The sequence below is a fragment of the Euwallacea fornicatus genome, chromosome 8, assembly GCF_040115645.1.
Source record: "Euwallacea fornicatus isolate EFF26 chromosome 8, ASM4011564v1, whole genome shotgun sequence".
NCBI classification, from domain to species: Eukaryota; Metazoa; Arthropoda; class Insecta; order Coleoptera; family Curculionidae; genus Euwallacea; species Euwallacea fornicatus.
The window spans coordinates 1889108-1910051 of NC_089548.1; the positions used below are offsets into that span (position 1 = coordinate 1889108).

General features: G+C 36.8%; 2 protein-coding genes across 3 annotated transcripts; one reads left to right on the top strand and one right to left on the bottom strand.

Moving 5' to 3' along the window:
• The first annotated feature begins 516 nt into the window (after positions 1-516).
• On the top strand, positions 517-14136 carry LOC136340673 (protein fem-1 homolog CG6966). Its single transcript, XM_066284906.1, has 8 exons — positions 517-1079; positions 5815-5977; positions 8061-8269; positions 8856-9066; positions 9121-9547; positions 9715-9991; positions 10407-10594; positions 10649-14136. Exons 1-8 carry the CDS (start codon positions 1020-1022, stop codon positions 11001-11003), a joined length of 1890 nt encoding a protein of 629 aa, XP_066141003.1. The 5' UTR covers positions 517-1019; the 3' UTR covers positions 11004-14136.
• rump (rumpelstiltskin) lies at positions 14130-20567 on the bottom strand. 2 transcript variants are annotated; one of them, XM_066284909.1, is made up of 7 exons: positions 20445-20567; positions 19746-20350; positions 17661-17831; positions 16376-16799; positions 16097-16253; positions 14912-15008; positions 14130-14518 (listed from the first exon to the last, which is right to left on the bottom strand). In XM_066284909.1, the coding sequence occupies exons 2-7, from the start codon at positions 20343-20345 to the stop codon at positions 14324-14326; spliced, it is 1644 nt and encodes a 547-aa protein (XP_066141006.1). In that variant the 5' UTR covers positions 20346-20350; positions 20445-20567; the 3' UTR covers positions 14130-14323. The 2 variants fall into 2 exon arrangements, with proteins under 2 accessions (XP_066141006.1, XP_066141007.1); XM_066284910.1 differs by having other exon boundaries at positions 14379-14518; positions 14883-15008.
• Positions 20568-20944: the final 377 nt, after the last annotated feature.

A 20944-nucleotide genomic window follows, 5' to 3' on the forward strand; every position in this document is an offset into this window, starting at 1 on the left:
AAGAATGTATTGTCGCGTTACAAAGATAGTTGTAGAGCGCTACGCTGTTGACTTTTCCATTGCCGTTCAGTTTCACAGCTTATAATCGACATTCCATACTTTAAGTATTATGCAATAGGCCTTTTCGGAGATCATGATCTCAGGCCAGATTTCTAGAACCTCGTTTCGACTTCTTTTCTTATTTTATCAAGTTTAATTGTTTTTTTAAATTTTAATACAGCAATTGAACTTTGTAGAATGGCAGTCGAAACGCGATGTCTAGAATCAGTCTTTTTGGTTCCCTATCAGATAATTTTCAACTTAGAAATTAGCTGTTAACGATAAGGAAGTAATCTGACTGGTTGAAAGTTAACAGATAGAGATGAACTAGATCGTCTTCGAAAACGCCTCATGTGATAACTGTCACTGTCAAGTTCCAATGTTGATTCGCTAGATAAGTATTTCTGTCATTCAGTTCTGTGATTATATCTCGAGCGTTCCGCGCATCAGCCTATCTTACTCCAACTTCTTACAAATAGCAACAAAGAGGGAGATAGTAGATAGCTCCGAACTTCGGGGTGTAATACTGAAACGGCATGTTCGCTGTTCTAGCAGTGTCTAGTGTTCACTGTTCAATAACCATATGATCAATGTTCATGATCAAATCAAGATCAAATAGTGATTATGTTATGAGATTATGCTCTCTGAAGATTGACCTGTGATTACAGCAAAAGTAGAAAATGGACTCTTCACGGTAGTGTCAATAGTGAACCAGTGAACGGAGAATTCCTTTTCTTATTATTTTTTTAAATCCGAGTCTTTGTTGTTGTCCTGCACGCAATAAATACCAAACTCGCTTATGCTATTTGTTTTGCTTTGTACTGCTTTAAAGAGCGTAGATCGGCGTAGATGTTTGCATTACATTATGCGAAGATTCGGCGCTTGTTCTTTGTGAGAAAAGAGACTGAAACCAGACCAACAAAACCAAATTTCAGCGACAATTTTTTCTGCGGATTTAACCCGTTACCAGTTTGCCAAGAATGGATTATAAAAGTGTAGTTTACAATGCCGCTCGAGATGGAAATTTAAACAGACTGAAAGTAAGTTTTTCTTGTTGTCCCAATGCTGTTGTAATCAGTGCACACTTGGCTAGGTGTTTTGACATACTTTAATGCTCTGAGAATTTTATTAGATATGACCTGATAGTACTCACTATTCAGCCACATGTTTTTGTTGGAAACTCAATTGTTTACTTTCTCTAGAAGATTCTGGCTTAAAAAACCCTTATATAAAGGTCAAAAATTAGGTCTATAATATACATAGAGATCAGCAACTAAGTCTTTGACCTATAGTCTTGGAAATAGTCCCTCAAGTTAAAAGTAGCAATGAATGTGACACCCACTCATATAAGACCAATGCCTGACTCCTTATCCATTTGATCATATTCTGCAATTTAAAACTATTGTTTACATTCTCTAGAAGTTTCTTGTTAAAAAAAACCTTTATAGAAGTCAGGAACTGGGTCTACATTGAAATCAACAACTCACTCCCTTACTGATCTATTGCACTTACACTATAGTCAGAAATAGTCTTGAAAAAAGGGCCTTAAATTAAAAATCACTATAAGTGTGGTAACTACCCCCAATTTTACCCCTATCTGAGTCACAGTTCCTTAGATCACAATTTGCAAACGTCTACTTTTGTTAGAAATTTTGCATTGATGAAATTCCTTTGTGGAGGCCAGCACTTGGATGTATAGGAGATCAACATATGACCTCTTGACTCATCCATTACACCTACACAGTATCCAGAAATACTCATTGTGAGAGCCATATCTGAGTCCATATCTATTTGATCATATTCTGCAAATAGTTCCAGGCGTACCTGTGCCAAAGTATTGTAGTTGTTGTTGAAACCGTAATGGGAACAGTGTAAATTTACCCCAAAAGATTAATGAAAATACCTTAATGTGAAAAACTCCATGGACAACTGCTCAATACTTTTTTTTTGAAAAAGACATAATACTTAATTCATTTTTTCCTAATTGACAGAAAAAGTGACATTTTAATGTAATGTAACAAAAGAGCCTGTAAAGTGTCAATTTGAATGCATGGGATGTAAACTAACCTTTTTACTGCATAGCCATTAAAAGCTTTTTCAGTCTGCAAATTTGATGAATAAATTTCGAGTAAAAAGTTTTTACTGCCTAGGCAGTAAAAGTAAAAGGGTCCAAATGCATATAAGAAATACACAAAATTAAATTTATTCAATGTTATTTTGACTTAAATGTTTGAATCAATCAATCAATCAAATGCTTTATGGTCAAATGCAACAATATTGACAAAGCAAATCCATAAACAATTACCTACATTCAATTGAGATTTCCTAGTACCAATCCATTATGCCACTCCTAACATTTGCATAATCATTTTCAGTTCAGTTCAGTTCAGAGTTCAACTCTGCAAAATTGTAGAGAAATCACCTCCTCTTGTAACCCCCTGCCACCAGTAAAGTCTTTTCTTACATGGAGTTTGAACTGACTGCAAAATTGCACTACTTTGAAATGAGTCATTTGTTTTGCAGGAATTTTGCATAAATAGTTATTGTTTATATGTTTTTGTTGGTTTATATTGTTTATATGTTTTTCTTCGTTTATATTGTTTATATATTTTTTTTGGTTTATTGGATTGCTTATGAGAGGAAATGATATTTTTTATATTATTATTACAATTTTTCTTCCTCTTCCATTTTTTACCCAAATTAGTCTTCATTCTTGTGCTCAAAACCAAAACGTCCTCAGGGGGAGCTTTGGCATAATATTAAACTGTCTTGGATGGATTGTTCACATTAGACATTCTTGATGAAAATGAGCCAAATAGTATATGTCATTATCGATCTGTTATTCAGTGGTTTTAGAAAAAAACGACAGAAAACGTACTTCACTTATACTTATTATTGGGTGTGTGTAGTGGAAAAACAATTTTTCCCACTATCAGATTTAAAAGTCACCATTATTGGGTGTGCTGAATAGTTGTGAAGTATGTTTTGTCGCTTTTTTTTCTAGAACATTTCAATACAACAGGTTAATAATGACATGTATATAGCCTGTTATTTATTTAGCTGCTGAAAGCAAGTTAATTGGCTGTGGATCCAACTACAATGTCGTTATTATCCCCTCAATTCGTTTATGAGTGCCATGGAAGTGAATGTCAAATGAAACGTAATCTTTTTTGCTTTTAGAATTTAATTTATTTTTAAGTAAATTTATGACCCTCACGTCTTAGATATTTCTCTCAAATCCCCATGATTTCTTGCTTTTCACTTCCTTTTCCACCCAAGTGGATGTCAAATGATACTTGAGAAATGTTACAAATTCTCCTCAGTTCCATTTATGTCCATATTTATCCCTTTTCTCAGAAAAAGGTTTTAATCGATATATAGGGTGTTTGATAGAGCAATAAAAATTTTTCAATGGGACTTACATGGGATCGTTTTTGAAGTACCGGTCGCTAGGCAAGAGTAAAAAGGGAAAATTAGAGGGGCAAGGAAATTAATTGGAAATGGTAGGACTTATTTCGAAAATTAAAGTCATTAATAATGGTATTGCTTAAGTTTGAATAGGCGCTATAATTTTGTCATAATGCCATAAATTATTGGAAAGGATAGCCAATAGAGAAATTTTAAAGATCATTTGAATTTCTTGAGGTAACACCATATTAAAGAATTTTGTTTCAAATGGAGGAATCAATTGGAACCAAAGTATTTTAAGACATTAATTTACCTACATAATTATTTGTAATAAAAATTTTACATTAATTTTTGTTTTGTAAATATCCATATTAAGAATATTTTTATATGCGTATTTTCAAAAGTGAAAAATATTTCATATTAAAAAAAATGTACTTAGTTGCATCAACTCAATCATGTCGTATAAAAATCTTAAAAAACTGTTACTTCAAAAGCGACGAGACTTTGTAGAAGAATAAATATGGTTATACTAAGTGTAGATTCAAAATAATCCAATCATTTTACTTTCCATTGTGCTACCTACAACATCCTGTATTTAGTATCTCACGTATTTTCGTAGTGTTTCTTTGCAAACCATTAAACATAGAAACCGATTAGAGACGATTATGAATTTCCTTTATGTTCCCTTAAGAACAGCTATGTTTGTTCAAGAGGTAATGGTCAGGATTGTTCTGTTTAAATCTTTTTGTTTTTAAAGTCTGTTCTCAACAGAAAGAACAGTGTTTAAAACGTGTTTTAAACAGAGTTGTGATGTAACCACAACGTTATAAACAAAACGAAGAATTCACAATTTCCTCTTTTTTTTTTCAGTTTCGATTTACTGCTTTCTTGCATACGATTGAATAGGGTCGAAATAAAATAACCGAAAAATAAACAGGGCAAGATAGACGTTTTTCCCTTTCCCTCCACTGCTTATTTTAGGTATATTATTTTTTCCGGGCGCTCTCCGGTACGGATACGCGCGCAAAATCTTTTTGGGCTCAGTCTAAACCGCCAATCGAGTCTCCAATGTGTGCAAATAACGTACTTGATCGAGAGGTACAATTTTAACAAAAGAACTTGTCACAAACTTGTCAAATCCCGCTGATCTCGTCAAAACACCATTCTCTCGCCGACGGATAATTTCAGTCGTGACGCTTTTTAGTTAATCGGAGCAAGAGTTATCCAAAGGAAACGAATCATGATAATGGCTTCAGCGTCCAAATCAAAAGTTAAGATTTTAATAGAAAATCGCTCCCTTTGTCCAACAATCCGCCTATTTTTGGAACGGGCTCTGGGAGGCCTGAAATTTCCCCAATCTGATTCATCTTGCAGATGGGCATTTAAGGCATAAGCACCTTTACTTTTCTTCTATTTTGCTGAGAACTATATTTGTGATGCCAAGCGTTACTTCTTTGTCCTGTCCCGATTTTGGTATTTTTAGCTAGTGCGATGTTTGCGAATTATTATTTAAAAAAAAAATCGTTTATTTTCCTGAGATTTGATTTATCAACCATAGACGAAGCGTAATTATCGACTTTGGGAAGTACTACCTGACCTGACGAGATCTAAAAATTTCTTACAAACATGCAAAACACCCATATAGGAGAACAGCCTGCGTGGAACAAAGTATCAGTGTTCTTAACCTTTACTATCTCATAGATTTATTGTGCATAGATACAGCTCACACCACATGCATATTAACATCAATGACGTAGTACAAAGGGCGAGAACACGGAACAGGCAAAAATGACTTCCAGTGTGGAACACGAAGGACACTCGCCTTATAAAGGAGTACGACCGAGTATATGGACATAATGTTTTTTGTAAATGTAAATGTACGAGTTCCTTTGTGTGTCTGCCACCTCACTGGCACGTTGACGTTGTTAAAATCTTTCCTCTGGTAGCGACCGAACAAGCCAGTTTGGCTATATACTTTTAAGGTGAATTTAGACAGTAAAAAGTCGTCTTAATTAATGCATGTGGTAACCACAATCTCCCAATGCAGGTGTTGTAAGAACGATACTCGTAGTGCGCTAGGTCAGGGTTAATAACGATTATACAATTTTCAGTTGACCTTAACATTTCACTTTTCGTGCTCGAATCGTCACTTTTCCACTCTTCATAGTTTTCGCAGATAGGAAGTGGAGCGCGCATTAAAATTGATCACCGATAGAAAAGATATTTATCGCTCATTAATAGCACAATAAAATATTTCCTTTAATCCCCGAATGGGCGATTGGATAGTAGTTAAGTCGATATGGGTTCTATGATGTACTTGAGCTTTGTTGCGCTGCCAATCATTATTAATGGAAATATTTGTTTCAGATATATTTACATTGCAACAAAGGAAAAGACGAGGTCTCGATGTTGGTGGCGTCTAAGACAGCAGGGGCCACTCCTTTGGTGATCGCTTGCCGAAATGGGCACTACGACGTTGCCGAATATCTTATTGAGAAGTGCCATGCCGATATCGAACAACCTGGATCTGGTGAGTGTGGAAATACCACTTTGCGAAACGCAGGGGCGGCTAATTTTTGAAGAAAATTAAGAGGTCCGCAGTGGTGGGCACGTGGAGAAACTCGCGGTTCTGTATTCAGACATTCATGTTTAACACAAGGCCGTTTTGCCAGATGCACGTACTGCAGAACTCGGCTATAGCGAACCTGCAAAGGACTTTGTCGTTCGTTATGTGCGGGGGTTCGTTACGGGCGGCCGAGAAAAGGATCTTGTTCATACAAAAACTTCTGTTTCGACCAAATGACAAATTATGCAGTTTTTCGTTGTGGTAAACAGGTTTTAATGCGAAAAAGAAACGCAAAAATTTCGAAAAAGAAACAACAACAATCTGAAATAAGATCGAAATTTAGGTAAAAAACGAGTCCGTGATTACGCTCCGCACTTAGCGGTTTTTCAACATCTCTTTGGTTATTTTGTTTTGCAAGCGATCCGTCGTATTTAAGAAGTTTTAATTTTCTGGATAAATCATCTGTACATAATATGCTGCGATCTTCCAAGCAGAAAGGGCCTCTTGAGTTGCGGAGATTAAAACTTCGTCATGCCTGTCAACTTCCTATTCATCACTCGAACCGTTCTCATATTGATCATTGACAGCTATGTGAACAATGTCAGTATCATTAGGAAATTCAGCATCTTCCTTCTATTCATCAATCGTGTCATGTTCGTTAAAGTCAATTTCCTCAAAATCAGAAATGTGCTGATTTTTGGCTTATTCATTTAAATCTTCAGCAGTTCGCTCACAGCAGCATCTCCCAACGGTTCGTTACAACTGAGCTCAGAGATAATAATAAATATGGTATGGTATCACCGAGTGTTCGTTATATCCGAGTTTGTTATAACCGTATAAAAATGCATTAGCTCTTAGAAACTTGTTTAGGATTTTTGTTCTGCCTTCGTTATAACCGAGTCTTCATTACAACCGAGTTCTTAAATTTTCTGCAAACACACCGGTCGAACTGTGTTAAGTAGTGGGTGTTCTTAAGTTAGGACCCCAGAAAGTGGCAACAACAAAAAAAAAACAATCAAAATAGGCAGGGGCCAGGCGTTGGCCAGTGATAAGTACGAATGACCATGAAGAGCGTTTGCTTCGTCAAATGCTTGAAGCAGTCAGGACCAGAACAGAACCAGTCCATTTCCATTGAGTACAGTGACGCCGGCCATTCGGTTTTAATTTTTCAGGACCGGCTTAAGCACCTGCTTAATATACTGTGTGGTCCATTTAACTTGAGACAGGCAAACATTTGGGCAATTATCAATTTTAGAGAAAAAAGTTTTAAGTAAAAGTTGCTCTACATCGAAAGGGTAATAAGACGCCGAAATCGTTACTAACTTATATGACGTCATCAAAGTCATTTCAAGGTTAACTTTGGTTTACAAATGGAAAATTATATTTTTTATTAACAAATATTAAGCATTGTTTAAAAATAAGTCAATTTCGTAGGAATTTTTTTCCCAAATTAATTTATAAAAGAATTAAAGAAGTAAAATATTGTTTTAACAAATGGTGAAAATATGTGGTCATTAATCTCAATGAATTTCTCAATACGCACTAAAAATGAATTATAAATCCTAATTGATGTTTCACAGTGTATGCTTCGACATGCATTTCTAATCCATTTCTTCATATCTTCAGGGGTAGTAGGAACATTTACATACACTTTTTCGTTTAAAGTTCCCGAGAAAAAAGAATTTAAACATGTTAAATAATTAAAAAAATATATAAAAAAAGAACATTCTTCATATAATGCGATAGTATCTGTTACATTTCTTCTTGCTTCACCCTAGAGGAGAACCACTTTTGGTTCTGCTTAATCAACCGATCAAATTATGTCTACTTTTTCATGCCAAGACTGGTGAAAAATGCGTTAAGCAGAAAAAATGTTACAAAAATTAACATTCAATTACTGCCATCAAATCATTCTTCAAAAATACTTCATTCCGGGCTACATCTCCGTCTCCAAAACTCACCAAGTTCCATCTCTTGCTTGACTTCGCTTTGAAATTGCCCTGAAACAACTAAAAAATTCCCGTGCTTACTCTTTTTCAACGTCCAGTTATGTTTGACGGTGAGACTATCGAAGGAGCGCCCCCGCTATGGTGTGCAGCAGCGGCTGGACATATGGACATAGTGAAATTGTTAATCAGCCATGGATCTCGAGTTAATACGACCACGAGAACTAACTCGACGCCTTTAAGAGCGGCCTGTTTCGACGGGCATTTAGAAATTGTTAAGTACCTGATTCAACATGGAGCTGATGTAGAAGTGAGTGCTCAGTAAACTTTATTAATCCTAAAACACCTTTTAGGCCAAGTTTTGTGCTCTACCTTTCAACTAAAATTGAAGCTTAAGTATCAAATTTCTCGTAATGACCTAGAAAATTTTCCACTGCTAACTGGAAGTGGATTTTAAACTGATCTAGTGCAACTAGGCTTAGCGTGTGAACTCCCATAATGTTCAGAGTGATCCCCTAATGCGCCTAATTAGTTATTCTCCCTGGCTATGGAGGATCCGTGTAACTTAAGAACTTCTTTCTGGCAATTTCGCACTGCCTTGATGCGGCATTTCAATGTAATTTATACGGAAAGGCATTATAGGCTCTGGGCATAGTGGGAGTTTGTTCAGTTCTTATGCAAACTTCGATTTTTATTTTTTGCTTTATACGAGTAATTAAAAATGTACTGACTTAGACTACGAAACGTGCTGTTCCCGGTGTTTCCTGGAACTTCTTCAATGTTGAACCGAGAACTGAGACTTCAGTTCGAGCTCAAAGTTATGGTACAGAACTGACCCTAAAAGAGAAAGTCTGATTTGCGAATGGGTAAACTTATCCCAGATGATTCGTTTTTAGGTAGCAAACAAACATGGTCACACATGCCTAATGATAGCTTGTTATAAAGGAAATATCAAGATTGTTAAATATTTATTAAGCCTTAAAGCCAGTATTAATCGAAAAAGCGTGAAAGGAAATACGGCGTTACACGACTGTGCCGAAAGCGGCAGCTTAGAGATCCTGAAATTGCTCATCGAACAAGGGGCCACGATGGATGTGGACTCCTACGGTATTTCCGCAGATTCTTAATTAATATATTTGTAAACAACTGTTTCCTCATTAGGAATGACTCCACTGCTGGCAGCTGCAGTGACCGGCCATAATCACATAGTAGAATATTTAATTAAACTGCCCCATATAGTTTCACGGGAGGAGCGGGTTGCTTCCTTGGAGCTTTTGGGTGCCACGTGCGTAGATAAGAAAAGAGATATAATAGGAGCGTTGGAGCTCTGGAGACGTGCCATGATCGAAAGGTACCACGGAGACAGAGTTCCTATGTTAAAGCCGAAAGTGAAGCCTGTAGCCGCCTACGACTACGTGGTAGAGATCTCAGATCCTCAGGCTTTAAATGATCTCATGGCTGATCCCGATGAAATGCGTATGCAGGCACTGGTGATACGGGAACGAATTTTGGGACCCGCACATCCTGACACCAGTTATTATATTAGGTACAGGGGAGCAGTGTATGCAGATGCCGGAAAATTTGACAGGTAAGTTTGCTTTCACGCAATTAGTACTCAACTTTTTATATAAAAATCTTGGAGTTGTTTAATAAACCAAAATTGATAAACAACAAAATATCACCACATTCCTCGAGAGCGACAGCTCTTCTGCATATGGGGAGCCATAATGGAATGGATGTTACTTAATTTTTCAGATGTATCGAATTATGGAATTACGCTCTTGACATGCAGCAAAACATGTTGGACTGCCTGAATCCGATGACTCAAAGTAGTTTGTTCAGCTTCACGGAGTTGTTTTCCTTCATGATGGGCGAGGAGGGGAAGCAAACGACCAGAGGCCGATTGGTGCCTCCCGTGGACGTTTACGAAATATTGCGAGTGTTCAAGAAGGCAGTCAATGAAGTGAATTTGGGCAATCAGGCGTTGAGTAGGCTGCCGGGACAAGAGAAGGATATGACGTATCTGACAAGGGTAAGTTAAGGAGGAACCTTCGAGAGGGAAATATGTGTATTGGGGGATAGTAAGAATTTAAGTACGGTTTTATGCAGTGTGGTCCATCAAAAATGCTTTGATAGACTTCACGACTTGATTTCTTGCATTGTTTTAAGCTTAAAAGTGGTGATAAATAAATATATTTAAGAGGATCGTTGCGGAGATATACGGTGAATCGCTGTAAAATCCCCTGACGTTTGTCAAAGCTGTTTAAAATCATACTGTTGCCTGCTCAAGGATCTCAAATGAATTATCTAAGCTTAGTACAAAGTCCGCGTCAAATTCTCGAAACGAGAGTGTTAATGTGCTCTTAGCGTAGAACAATTTTGATTACTAAACTCGGAAAAATCGCTTTTCAAATCCTTCAGTGGCCTCGATTTTTTCATATTTGCAGGTCACAGTAATTACCCTTCATCTTGCGTCCTTGCTAACCAGGATGCTGCAACATAAGTCAGTCAGTGAAGAAATCCAGCACGAGATCCACAAAGCCGTCTACAGTTTAAACAAATTAGGCATTAAAGCACGTCTTGGACGGACGTTGCTGCATTTAGCTTGCTGCAGAGACGTTGCTCTTTTAGTTAGGTAGGGTACAGGTTAGTTTTCTCTGAATATTATGTTATTAGTTCGTATCTTCAGGTATCCAGTGTGTGCATTTCCATCTCCTCACTTGATAAAAGTACTACTGACAGTGGGGGCAGACGTCACGGCACAAGATGATGAAGGCAACACGCCCCTCCATTTAGCCGCTCTAGCTAATCCTTGTCCTAGAGTAATCAATCACCTGCTCGAGAGCGGTGCGCACTTAGACCAAGTGAACAATAACTTGGAAACATTCTCGAGTCTGTTGCGATGTCAACAGGTCCACGAATTAGTTGACGTGCTGCAGTATTCTAGCTTAAAGTGCTCCGCCGCCAAAATTATCAAACAGTTCAAGATCCCATACAGAGGGGTGGTGCCGAAGGCCTTAGAATCCTTTATTGAAATTCATTGAAGTCAGTACTTAATTGTTGTTAGGTTTAATGTACCTCTAAATACAAAGTCGCAATCTCTGATGTACCTTGGGTGTCCTAATGGAAGCATCCCGGATTTCAACGTAGTCAGTGCTTGAATTAGTCATATACATACTTAAGTACAGAGTGGATCTAATATTGAGCATCGTACATAGCTTGATTTGTCTTGCGGCTCATCTTAGCTGCACTCTGTACGCTCGGCCGTACGCATTTTAAGGTATTAGATCACGCTTTCCGTTAGAGTTTGTATTGAGCGTCGAGGCCTTTCACTTGCTGCCGATTATTTACATACGGGGCCTAGTTGTACCTGTATCTAACTAATGGGGGTTTTGGGATAGTTGAATAATTGTTTTTTTTTTCTACTACCTTTTGCGCCCTAGGGAGAAAAATATTACCATCCCATGCACACATAATACATGCTTGTTTTTTTATTATACAGAATATTGGTTGCAAAAAAAAACAAATGCATAGCTCTGGAGTGATGTCTTTTTACACCCTGGAATGTTGATATCCCCGATTTGCCAAATTATTCGCAGGAGTAAAAGTAGCATTTTCCTCCCTTCTTGTGCAAACAACTAGTCTCGAGAACGGATTTAAATCTTAGTTTGGCCGAGAAAGCATTAACGATTAGGAATGTGATATTTTTGTTTTAAAGAATACTTTAAGGGCTTACTGGTTACGTTTATTTGCTATTAAAATCGGCTAAGGGTGCTTTTCGGGTTGCAAATATACTACTAATGGGAAGTTGATGTGTTTTTTCAGCAAAGGGAGATACGAAAGGAGACAAGTTCGCTTAAATGCCATTTTCAAGAGGCGAATATTTGAGTGGTCAAAAGCAAACTTCTCATAAGAGTTCACTTAGATGAGACTTTCATTAAACATGAGAGTTTAGATATCTCATGAGTTGCAACATTTTTTGCACATTTTCTCTACACGTGCAGAGGGAAAAAGTGTGAAGATCTTGTATCCTTTGGTATACAACTCATTCATCTTTAATTTTTATACAATTTTGTACTCGCTCAAGTGAGGTTTGTACTTTCCCATTAGCATCCATGAAGCACTCGTCGAATTAAATAAAAATTCAATTAAACATTACTTAAGGAAATGCCCATAACCACGTAACATTTAGCTGAATTACCTGCGCGCGTTGCAATGGAGAGTTCTTCCTATCTTAAGGATAAATCAAAATGTCTAACAGAAATTTTAGTCTTAATTAAGTTGTACAATGAATTATTAACATTTTAAGTTTGAATTTTTAGGAATTACGCAGAAGTATAATAGTTGCAAATTGGAAAATGGAAATTTGCAAGTAAATTTGCGCGGCGGTTATTCCATTCATCGCAGGTGAGTTACAAATAGACAAAGGAAGTGAACAAAAATAGTCACAAAATAAAGCAGATAAATGAAGAAATTGGACATACTGTGAGATTTGATTTAATGTCAGCATGTGAATAAATTCTTCTGCGCGAAAGCTGAAAATTCTAAACTTAAACTATTTCTCGCAGAAAATAATTTTTTAATTAAATTAAATGATTAACACTGTCCCGTACTGAGTTCTCATGTTATAACGGATGATCATATAACAGCGTTGCTGAATCTACTCAATGTAAGCTTCTCAACGCCTGCTTGACTTTTTATGATCACCCTTTATATAATTTTTAGCTAGTAAACTACCCAAGGGTTTTCTATAATTGAACTGCCTCCATTTACCCTGTAATGTGTGTGTTGTGCTTAACCTTAAGCACAGCAGGTTATCCAGCAAAGCCCCGCAGATAGCAACATTAGAGCTGTCTTTAGATTTCAGGAAAATGAACGAACAAAGAATAATGAGATGGAATGAATTTTTGGTGGAATTTCTCTTTACTATAACGTTTTCTCAAATTTGGCCCTAGCATACTAGCGGTAGATAGCCTGCGGTCTAGATGTCACGTTATCCGCACCGTTAGGTGTATTAACGACGGCTAAAAAATATCAAAGGGGCGACGCTTGAGTGGTTTTTCTGGATAGTCTTTGCTGCGCTTTAAGTTGGGATTCTGTAATTATTTATAATCGATGTAGAACTGTAACTCTGACGTAAAACATGGAAAGTTGCAGCCATACACCACTGTAAAGGTACAGAAGTCGACATAAGTGGAGCGACAAATCTTTTGTGGAAATTTTAAAATATTACAACAATTTTGTTCAAACTCGATGTTGCCACTATTATCTCAAAGGACTGAGAAAAAATACTTCAAAAAGTGAAGTGTATTCAAGCTTATAATAAAATTGTACGAAAAATAAATTCACGTTGCGGATGAAAGTAAAGTAACAGTTTAATTAACAAAAAAATTTTCCCAACTAATATTTTGCACCATGGATATTGTTTCTCATTACCTCTATGCATCTAATTATCATGAAATCCAATAATTTGACAATCATTTCTTGGGAAATGAAATTCCGTGCATTTGAAATTGCAGTGAGCAATTTTTTGGGAATTGAAAATTTCTTTGGACGTCTTTGGTTATTTTCCCATCCACTATTTCCTACATATTTTCTATCAGGTGGATACAAAGTCTTTGAGCAAGCCAATCCATTACGTCCATCTTTTTCTTGTGCACTGACGAATTCTGGATTCATACTTCTTAATAATTAATTGTTTAACATTTATTGATAACGTTTTACCGCGTAGAATTTTACCAATCTTTACAACAACACTAAACATTATGAATATTTTTTTTCTTATGGAGATAAAAAATTGTTTTTGCTATAACTTGATTGGAAATACAAATAATCCTCTAAATATTTGGATAATTGTTCACTTGAATTTAAAATTTATATTTATAGTAATTAAGTTTGAATGAGACATTATAAAAAATTTAGATTATCACAACTACTTTTGTTGCTCCATTTATCTTAGTATAACACGCTGTACATCGTATGTTACAGAATCGTGCCCTTACTTGGGTTCCCTCTCGTGGAGAAATTGGACAAAAACTTATTGACTTCGTCACAATCGAAAATCAATTATAGAAATACTTACTTTTTATCTATAATGGAGTGTGATTTCTGAGTGTTATCCGTTACTAAACTTTATAGTTTGTTTTAGGATTTAATAAAATTACAAAAAATACCACACATGGCGATTTATTTACCAAAAAGTTTATATAATAAAATAATTCAACTTATAGTCAGCTTACAACGAAATAAAAGATATTTGCGACGTAAAGAGCACGTAAGGAGCTTTAAATCTTTCAGGACAGGAAGAAAAACAGGCGACAAAATGAAAACGGTACGTTACATTAAAATTATTTTTGTCGGAGTTTCAATAGTATGTCCTGGCTTCGATATACCTGCCATCAATTCGAGCTTTGTCTAAATTTTTGATGGCTCGTTCCGCTTGCCATTCATTCCCATACACCACCAGATAACTTCCGGTACCCTTTTCTTCCCAGTAGGACACTTCACCGAACTCATTTAATTTGTCTTGTAAAAGTTTGAATGAGGCCGATGGGGGCAGCTGAAAACATTGAATATTTCGTTGCGTTTAGTAAGCTTCAAATATTCAGGGAGTCATTAACTATATGTAATATGAAACTCTTGGTACTACTAATGATGTCTTCTATACTGCCATAGTTACAGTGCTCTTGCTATGGAGAAAAACGATACATAGCTAAAAGTCTATTCTGAGCATGCCTTCAAACTGAAATTAAGCACAGGGAATTTAAAACCATCTGAAAACCACCTTTTAGATGTTTCGGATGTCAAGGCATGGTCTCAAAGACCAACGCGTGCTTTTTTCCTATTTGACAAGCACTGCAATGAGTGCCGTTTAGAATATCCCCGTCGTAGGTAGTACAAAAAGTTCTCACCATGTGACTTACACATACAAGTCGTTGGTCGATTCACTTACGTTGGAGATCAAAACTTTTCTAGAAAACTGCTTGTTTTCAGCAACTGATTTCATCATATTAGATCTTATATCCATTTGTCCGTAGCCCGCGGATCCCCTGAAATAAACATACTCAGATTAAAAGCGATGTAATTTCTAATTATGCAATTTCTCGAAAATACCCAAATTATGCGGTTAACACGTATTGAAAACTTGAACGTTATCAAATAACCGTTTAGGATGTATTCGTATCGATGCATGAACATTTTCTTGCACTCCAAAGAAGAAATTTCAGCTGTCGGGTTAGATAGAGGAGGGAATCAATTGCTTAAATTTATACACTAAAAAACCACTTTATGTAGAAATTGATACTTTTGAATAAGAAATTTTACTTTTTGTTTTGAAGTATCGAGGAAATAGCGATTTCATTTCCAGAAAAGAGCAATTTATAATCTATTTTTTTCTCATGGACTTTGACTAAATTCCTTATTTCAACATGAAATATCATAACACAATAATTTGCAATCTCCCATATCACAGAAATTATTTGATATCTTTTTGTTCCTGAGATATAGCTGTGGCACATTTTCAAATTGGCACAATATAAGTATGTTATGCGCACTATTTCCGCACCTCCGCGACCTTCCACATTTCCAACAATACATAGAAGCCACTATCCGTTATCCAGCACAAGCAACTGACTTCTAAATACAATATGTGCGATTTTTTCTTACAGCACCAAAATCATACTCTGCCTTCTTTCAGCAATATATGATAACGATGCGTAATTGCGAATATTCACAAGGGCTGACGATCATTGTTTAAGTGAGAATTTCTGTTTTATTACTTTAAAAAACCGTAAATATTTCATTCGCGGTTTGCGCTGAACTGAAGGCTTTACACGAGTACAGATTTCTTCGAAATTCGATGGATTTCTAGGAAAATTTAGTGGAATATCAACGTGTGAAAACTAAATTAGCACACTAATTTTCCACTCCGGTGCACTACATACAGCAGTACCATAGAATTCAAATGTCGGAAAACGGAAATTTACTGAACTTTTATTATAATTGATATTTTATCTACTAAACATTTTGAGACATAGTCTGGAGATGTGTGCCCAACTTTCCAGTTATTTTTGTTTGCAAAGACGCGGGCACAGTAACATTTTAAAGAACTGCCGGTTTGCGAATAATTCCAACTTACCTCGCATTGCTTCCATAGTTAGTGGGGTATGTGACAGGAGCGTTAGGGTTGTAACTATCTGATGCAGGACGGGAAAACGCTCCTGCGTTGGAATTTCCGCCACCAGATCCCCCAAGCGAGTTCATTCCAGATTGCGAAGCTCCCATGTTACCACTTGCTATACATAGAAATCGAAAACTTTATTGATGAAACTAGGGACATCATTTATATCGCAGAAATCCCCCCTTTTACATAAAATAGTCTTTTTCCCAACTAGTTGTAGAGATCTCCATTCCTCACCTGTGTTTTGCAAAGCGGACAACTGCTGGGACTGCGCCAACAGATTGCTGGTGTTTTGGTTCATCAAGGACTGCAAATCCGAAGCTCCGCCTAAACTGTTTTGCAGAAGATTCGAGGTTAAACTAGACAGGCCCGCGGCCCCCAAAACAGATGGATTTAAGTTGCCCAACGCGGACACGCTGTTTAAGCCGCTTAAAGCGTTTGCGACCTGCAGAGCACTGGCTCCAGGCACTGCCCCCAAAATACCAGCACCGGCCGCTCCAGGACCAATGCCCTGGTTGGAGTTGGGTAAGTTATAAGCGACATTCTTCAATGGTTCGCCATTCTGGCCCAATCCCATACCGATCGACTTCAAGCCTTCAGGTAGTTTGAGATGGTCGTTCACTCTGTCCATGCGCACGGTCATTTGACGATCAAAAAGGAGCTGAAAGCAAGTAGAATTCGGTAGCTGTTAGAGACCTTACTTTGACACGTCATCGTTTATGTTAAGATGATTCATGAAAGGTCATTTATCATTTTTTGAATACGTTAATTGCAGGATCGAACAAATTTGAATCAAATAAAAGTCTAAATACTTTAAAGACTAGTAGCATGGCATGTCTTCATCTCAAATTCCAGATAGAGTTTGAGATGGACTACCTAAAATGAGAATTTTCACAGATAAATAATACAATTTATAGTTTGCAGTTTGGATTTTTACATGTACGCCATACATACAATTTGTAGGCATAAAATCAATTCAAGTTCAACATAAAATATAACCAGTGGCGTCTCAAAAATTTTATGTTTTTGAATTGAAATAAAAAAAGCTGATATGACAAAGACAGATAAAACATGAGAAGATGAAAAACTATTAATTTATGAACAAAACACCAGAAATATAAAATCCAAATCACGAAAACTGTTTAACTTTAGACGGAATACAATAGAATCAGTAACATATGTATATTGTCACGCTTCGGAACCAACTCAAAAACGTACATTCATACCACCATCTTTATTCGACCCGTATACGCTCTCATTATGAATTTTGACCCGTTAGTCTAGGCAGTAGCAGGCATACATAGTATGTATATCTGTTTTTATTATTTGAATATTACATTATCCCCACACATCTAAGACACGTACATGCTACTTAGTTCAATATACACACAAAGATCCACACTACGAACTCTGCGTCAAATTTGATAATTCATTGCCTTGACTTCTTTGTTAAGGTATAAAACCTATTGGACATACCCCTTATCTTATTCAGCTATCTACAAGGAGTAATACTTTTACATACTTGATTGTGGAACATTGAAATGGATTGGACAGCCTCCACGGGATGATCATATTCAACCACGCCAAAACCTCGGCTCCTTCCATCTTTATCCAAGGACACCTCAATACTTACAATCCGCCCGGCTAGTCTAAACACATCTTTCAATTTCTGTTTATCCACATTGTAGTCCAGCTATAACATAAACAGAGGAATTACTGTTTGGTGTAAGAGAATGCTGTGGTTCAGAATAGGAAGAGACCCTACATTCTCACAGTTGAGCAACAGTTTAGTCATATTAGGATGTATTCGTATAGTCCAGCCAATTTAACATCAGTGAATGTGCGTCCACATGAAGTAATTGCCTAAACACTAAACTGTCAGCCAACTAAAAGTTTGTAGTTTATTACGGCCCTATTGAAGTTTAGGGAAAATGGTGTAAAAGGTTTAGATCATCAGTAGAAATTACTGGGACACTAATAATCAATTTAGCACTATGAGAATTACATTAATTTCATCATAAGATAATAAATGATATGGCAATCAGGGGTTAATGAGTTTTGCAGTTTTAGAGCCTTCTCTACTCCTTGAGAAGCTCATCTTGTCTTGTATCTAAAGACCATCTCTGCTCTAATCAAACAAATAGAGCATTAATCTATCAATCCTGCAAGAAGTCCTTCCCAGACTTCCTTTAAACAAATTAGCAATCAAAAAAGCAAAGAAGGATGACGAATTTTGCTGTTTCTATGAACCTGTCTAGTTCTGTGGGCTTCGAAACATGCGCTCACATTAGAATGAGTCCTTCATAATGAGCTTTCAGGAGGATATTCGTTTGATGAGGTATTTTGCACAAAAATTTATAGGAAAAACGTCAACGTTATTATGAATTTGAAAGAACCCCCGACCATTACCCAAATAAAATTCCTCCGAGATCTTTAAACCATTGGTAGACATCTGATTTACATCAGACAAAGACAGTACTGCAGCAACAATTTTAAAAATAATCCTTACAACTTGTCATAGAACCCAAAACGAAAGACAAGAGCTTCAAGTGCACTCAACTGTTGGCAAATCACTAACAAATCACTAAAATACTGAGTTTTGCATTATCAACCACACAAATGTATGGTGGTTTCTTTCCCATTTGATTCATTTTCCAATTGTTTGACATCTGAGAACAAATTGACCAACATCTGCTGGACCCCATTATTTTGATTCAATTCAAATTGTACAAGGTGAAAAGGACAATCCTAAGTATTTCCTCTATGAACCGATCAATGATATTGATTCATTTATTTCTTTGCAGGCAGATAAAAATCTTTCAGCATCATCAACTATGCCCTCAAACAAAAACTTCATGAGCAATATTGGCCATATTACTTAATTGACCAATTTGTGAAAAAACATCATATAGGACATGAGAAGGCATATAATGTGTGATTCCTATTCTGTTTGTCAAACTGGTACACCTGATTTAGATCTCACTATCTTGAATAATTGAGTGCAGAATTCAAACAAGCAAGAGGTCTGCATAATTATTACCTTGTCAAGCTCCAACACATATCTGACTTTTAAGCCTCCATATTGTGAATATTTCAATACAAAATTCCAGATCCAAATACAACCATAAAAGATATTGGTAAGTAACAAGAACCCACCCCATCATTTTGAGAACTTATATAATGATTTGGCCAAAAAATAGGAGTTCACAACATATACTTGTCAGCAAAATAATATGGTCTAATAAGCACAGCTTCCTAGAGTGATCTTCTGAATGGCACCATTTATTTGGCCAAAAGATGAAGAGTTCAATGAGAGATTTCACATGAACTCAAATCATGTAAGTGAAGTTTCCTATTGAACTCACCAAATAAAAAGGACTCTGGGTGCTCACTGTACCACACTTGGAATGGCTCTATGGATCCACTCTTTTCTCACTAATGTCTCCAAATTCATAGTGAGTATGCATATGATAAATTTATCTCAAAACCAACAACTACCAGTTTGTAACTGAACAAATCCCCTTTAAACAAAACACATCTAACAGCCCGCAGAAGGCTTATCAATAACATCACTTTAGATCAAGCAAATAAAATAAAGAGTACTTACATTGGCGACAAAAACCCTGTTAGAAAGGGGGGCGTCAATATGCAGAGATTCGAGAAACTGAGGACTCAAACCATAGGTGTTGCCCCACTTGCTTTCATCCATCGACAAAATATTTGCACCACCATTTCGTCGATCCCTATCATCCCTTATGCGAGACCCGTCATCCCGGCGAGACTTCCTGTCTCCACCACCACCCCCACCACGTCCGATAACATTGCCCTGCTTGTCTCGCATATTGCCACTATCTTCCTTAATGACTAGCTTTCGCCCTTTAACCTCATATCGCTGCATGACTTCGAGACATTTTTTAACAGAAGAAGGATCAGTGAATTCGACAATACCGACACCCTTGGGTTTATCATTATCATCGACGAACATTTCCACAAAAGAGACATCACCGACTTGGTCGCGGAAAAGATCTTTCATATCTTGCCAACGAAACTCATAGGGAATATTGGATACATACACTCTGCTAGAGGATGATTTCGCGCTTCCGCGATCACGGCCCCTGTCGGGACTGCGGTCCCTGCTGGAGTCTGAGACCCTTGGCCGGTTTTCACGCCGAGAACGATCGCGAGACCTTTCTCTTTCTTGACTCATTATGCCTGGTAAAAGTAGAATTTGGTCACAATCGGGGTAAACTCAGTAATCTTCCTAAATGGGGGAGGTTTTGTATGGAAACAGGGGGGAAAAACTTACCAAATCGATGAATAAATATACCAAATTCTTCAAATTTGTACAAACAACGACTCCGATATTCCCAAATAAGAGGACGCTAACAGAAGTGCAAAACGAAATGGCCGAGACAAAGCTGTGTCTGTCTACTGTCATTGTCACGAATTTTGACTGACAAATGGAAGTAAACTGAAAATGTACTTGGTAGAAATGAAGCTTAAATAATTGTTTACAACTGATTGAAAGCGGATAACTACGCACGCGTTGCATTTTATTGCCATCAGCAAATTGGCGGTTTTTTAAATACCACGTGGTACGGTAAATGTCTGCGAGATTTTCATAGCTGATATGCTCACATTTCGGTCTATTTTTCGATTTAATAAACTGTATATCTCTTATCGTTTCCAAGATCCCCGTATTATTCATTTTTTTGTAAGACACGCTGTATGTAATAATCTGAACCGAATACAACAGAAAAGAAGTAGAAAAGCTCGTGGGCATTTCTAAGAGAAGACAAAGAAGAT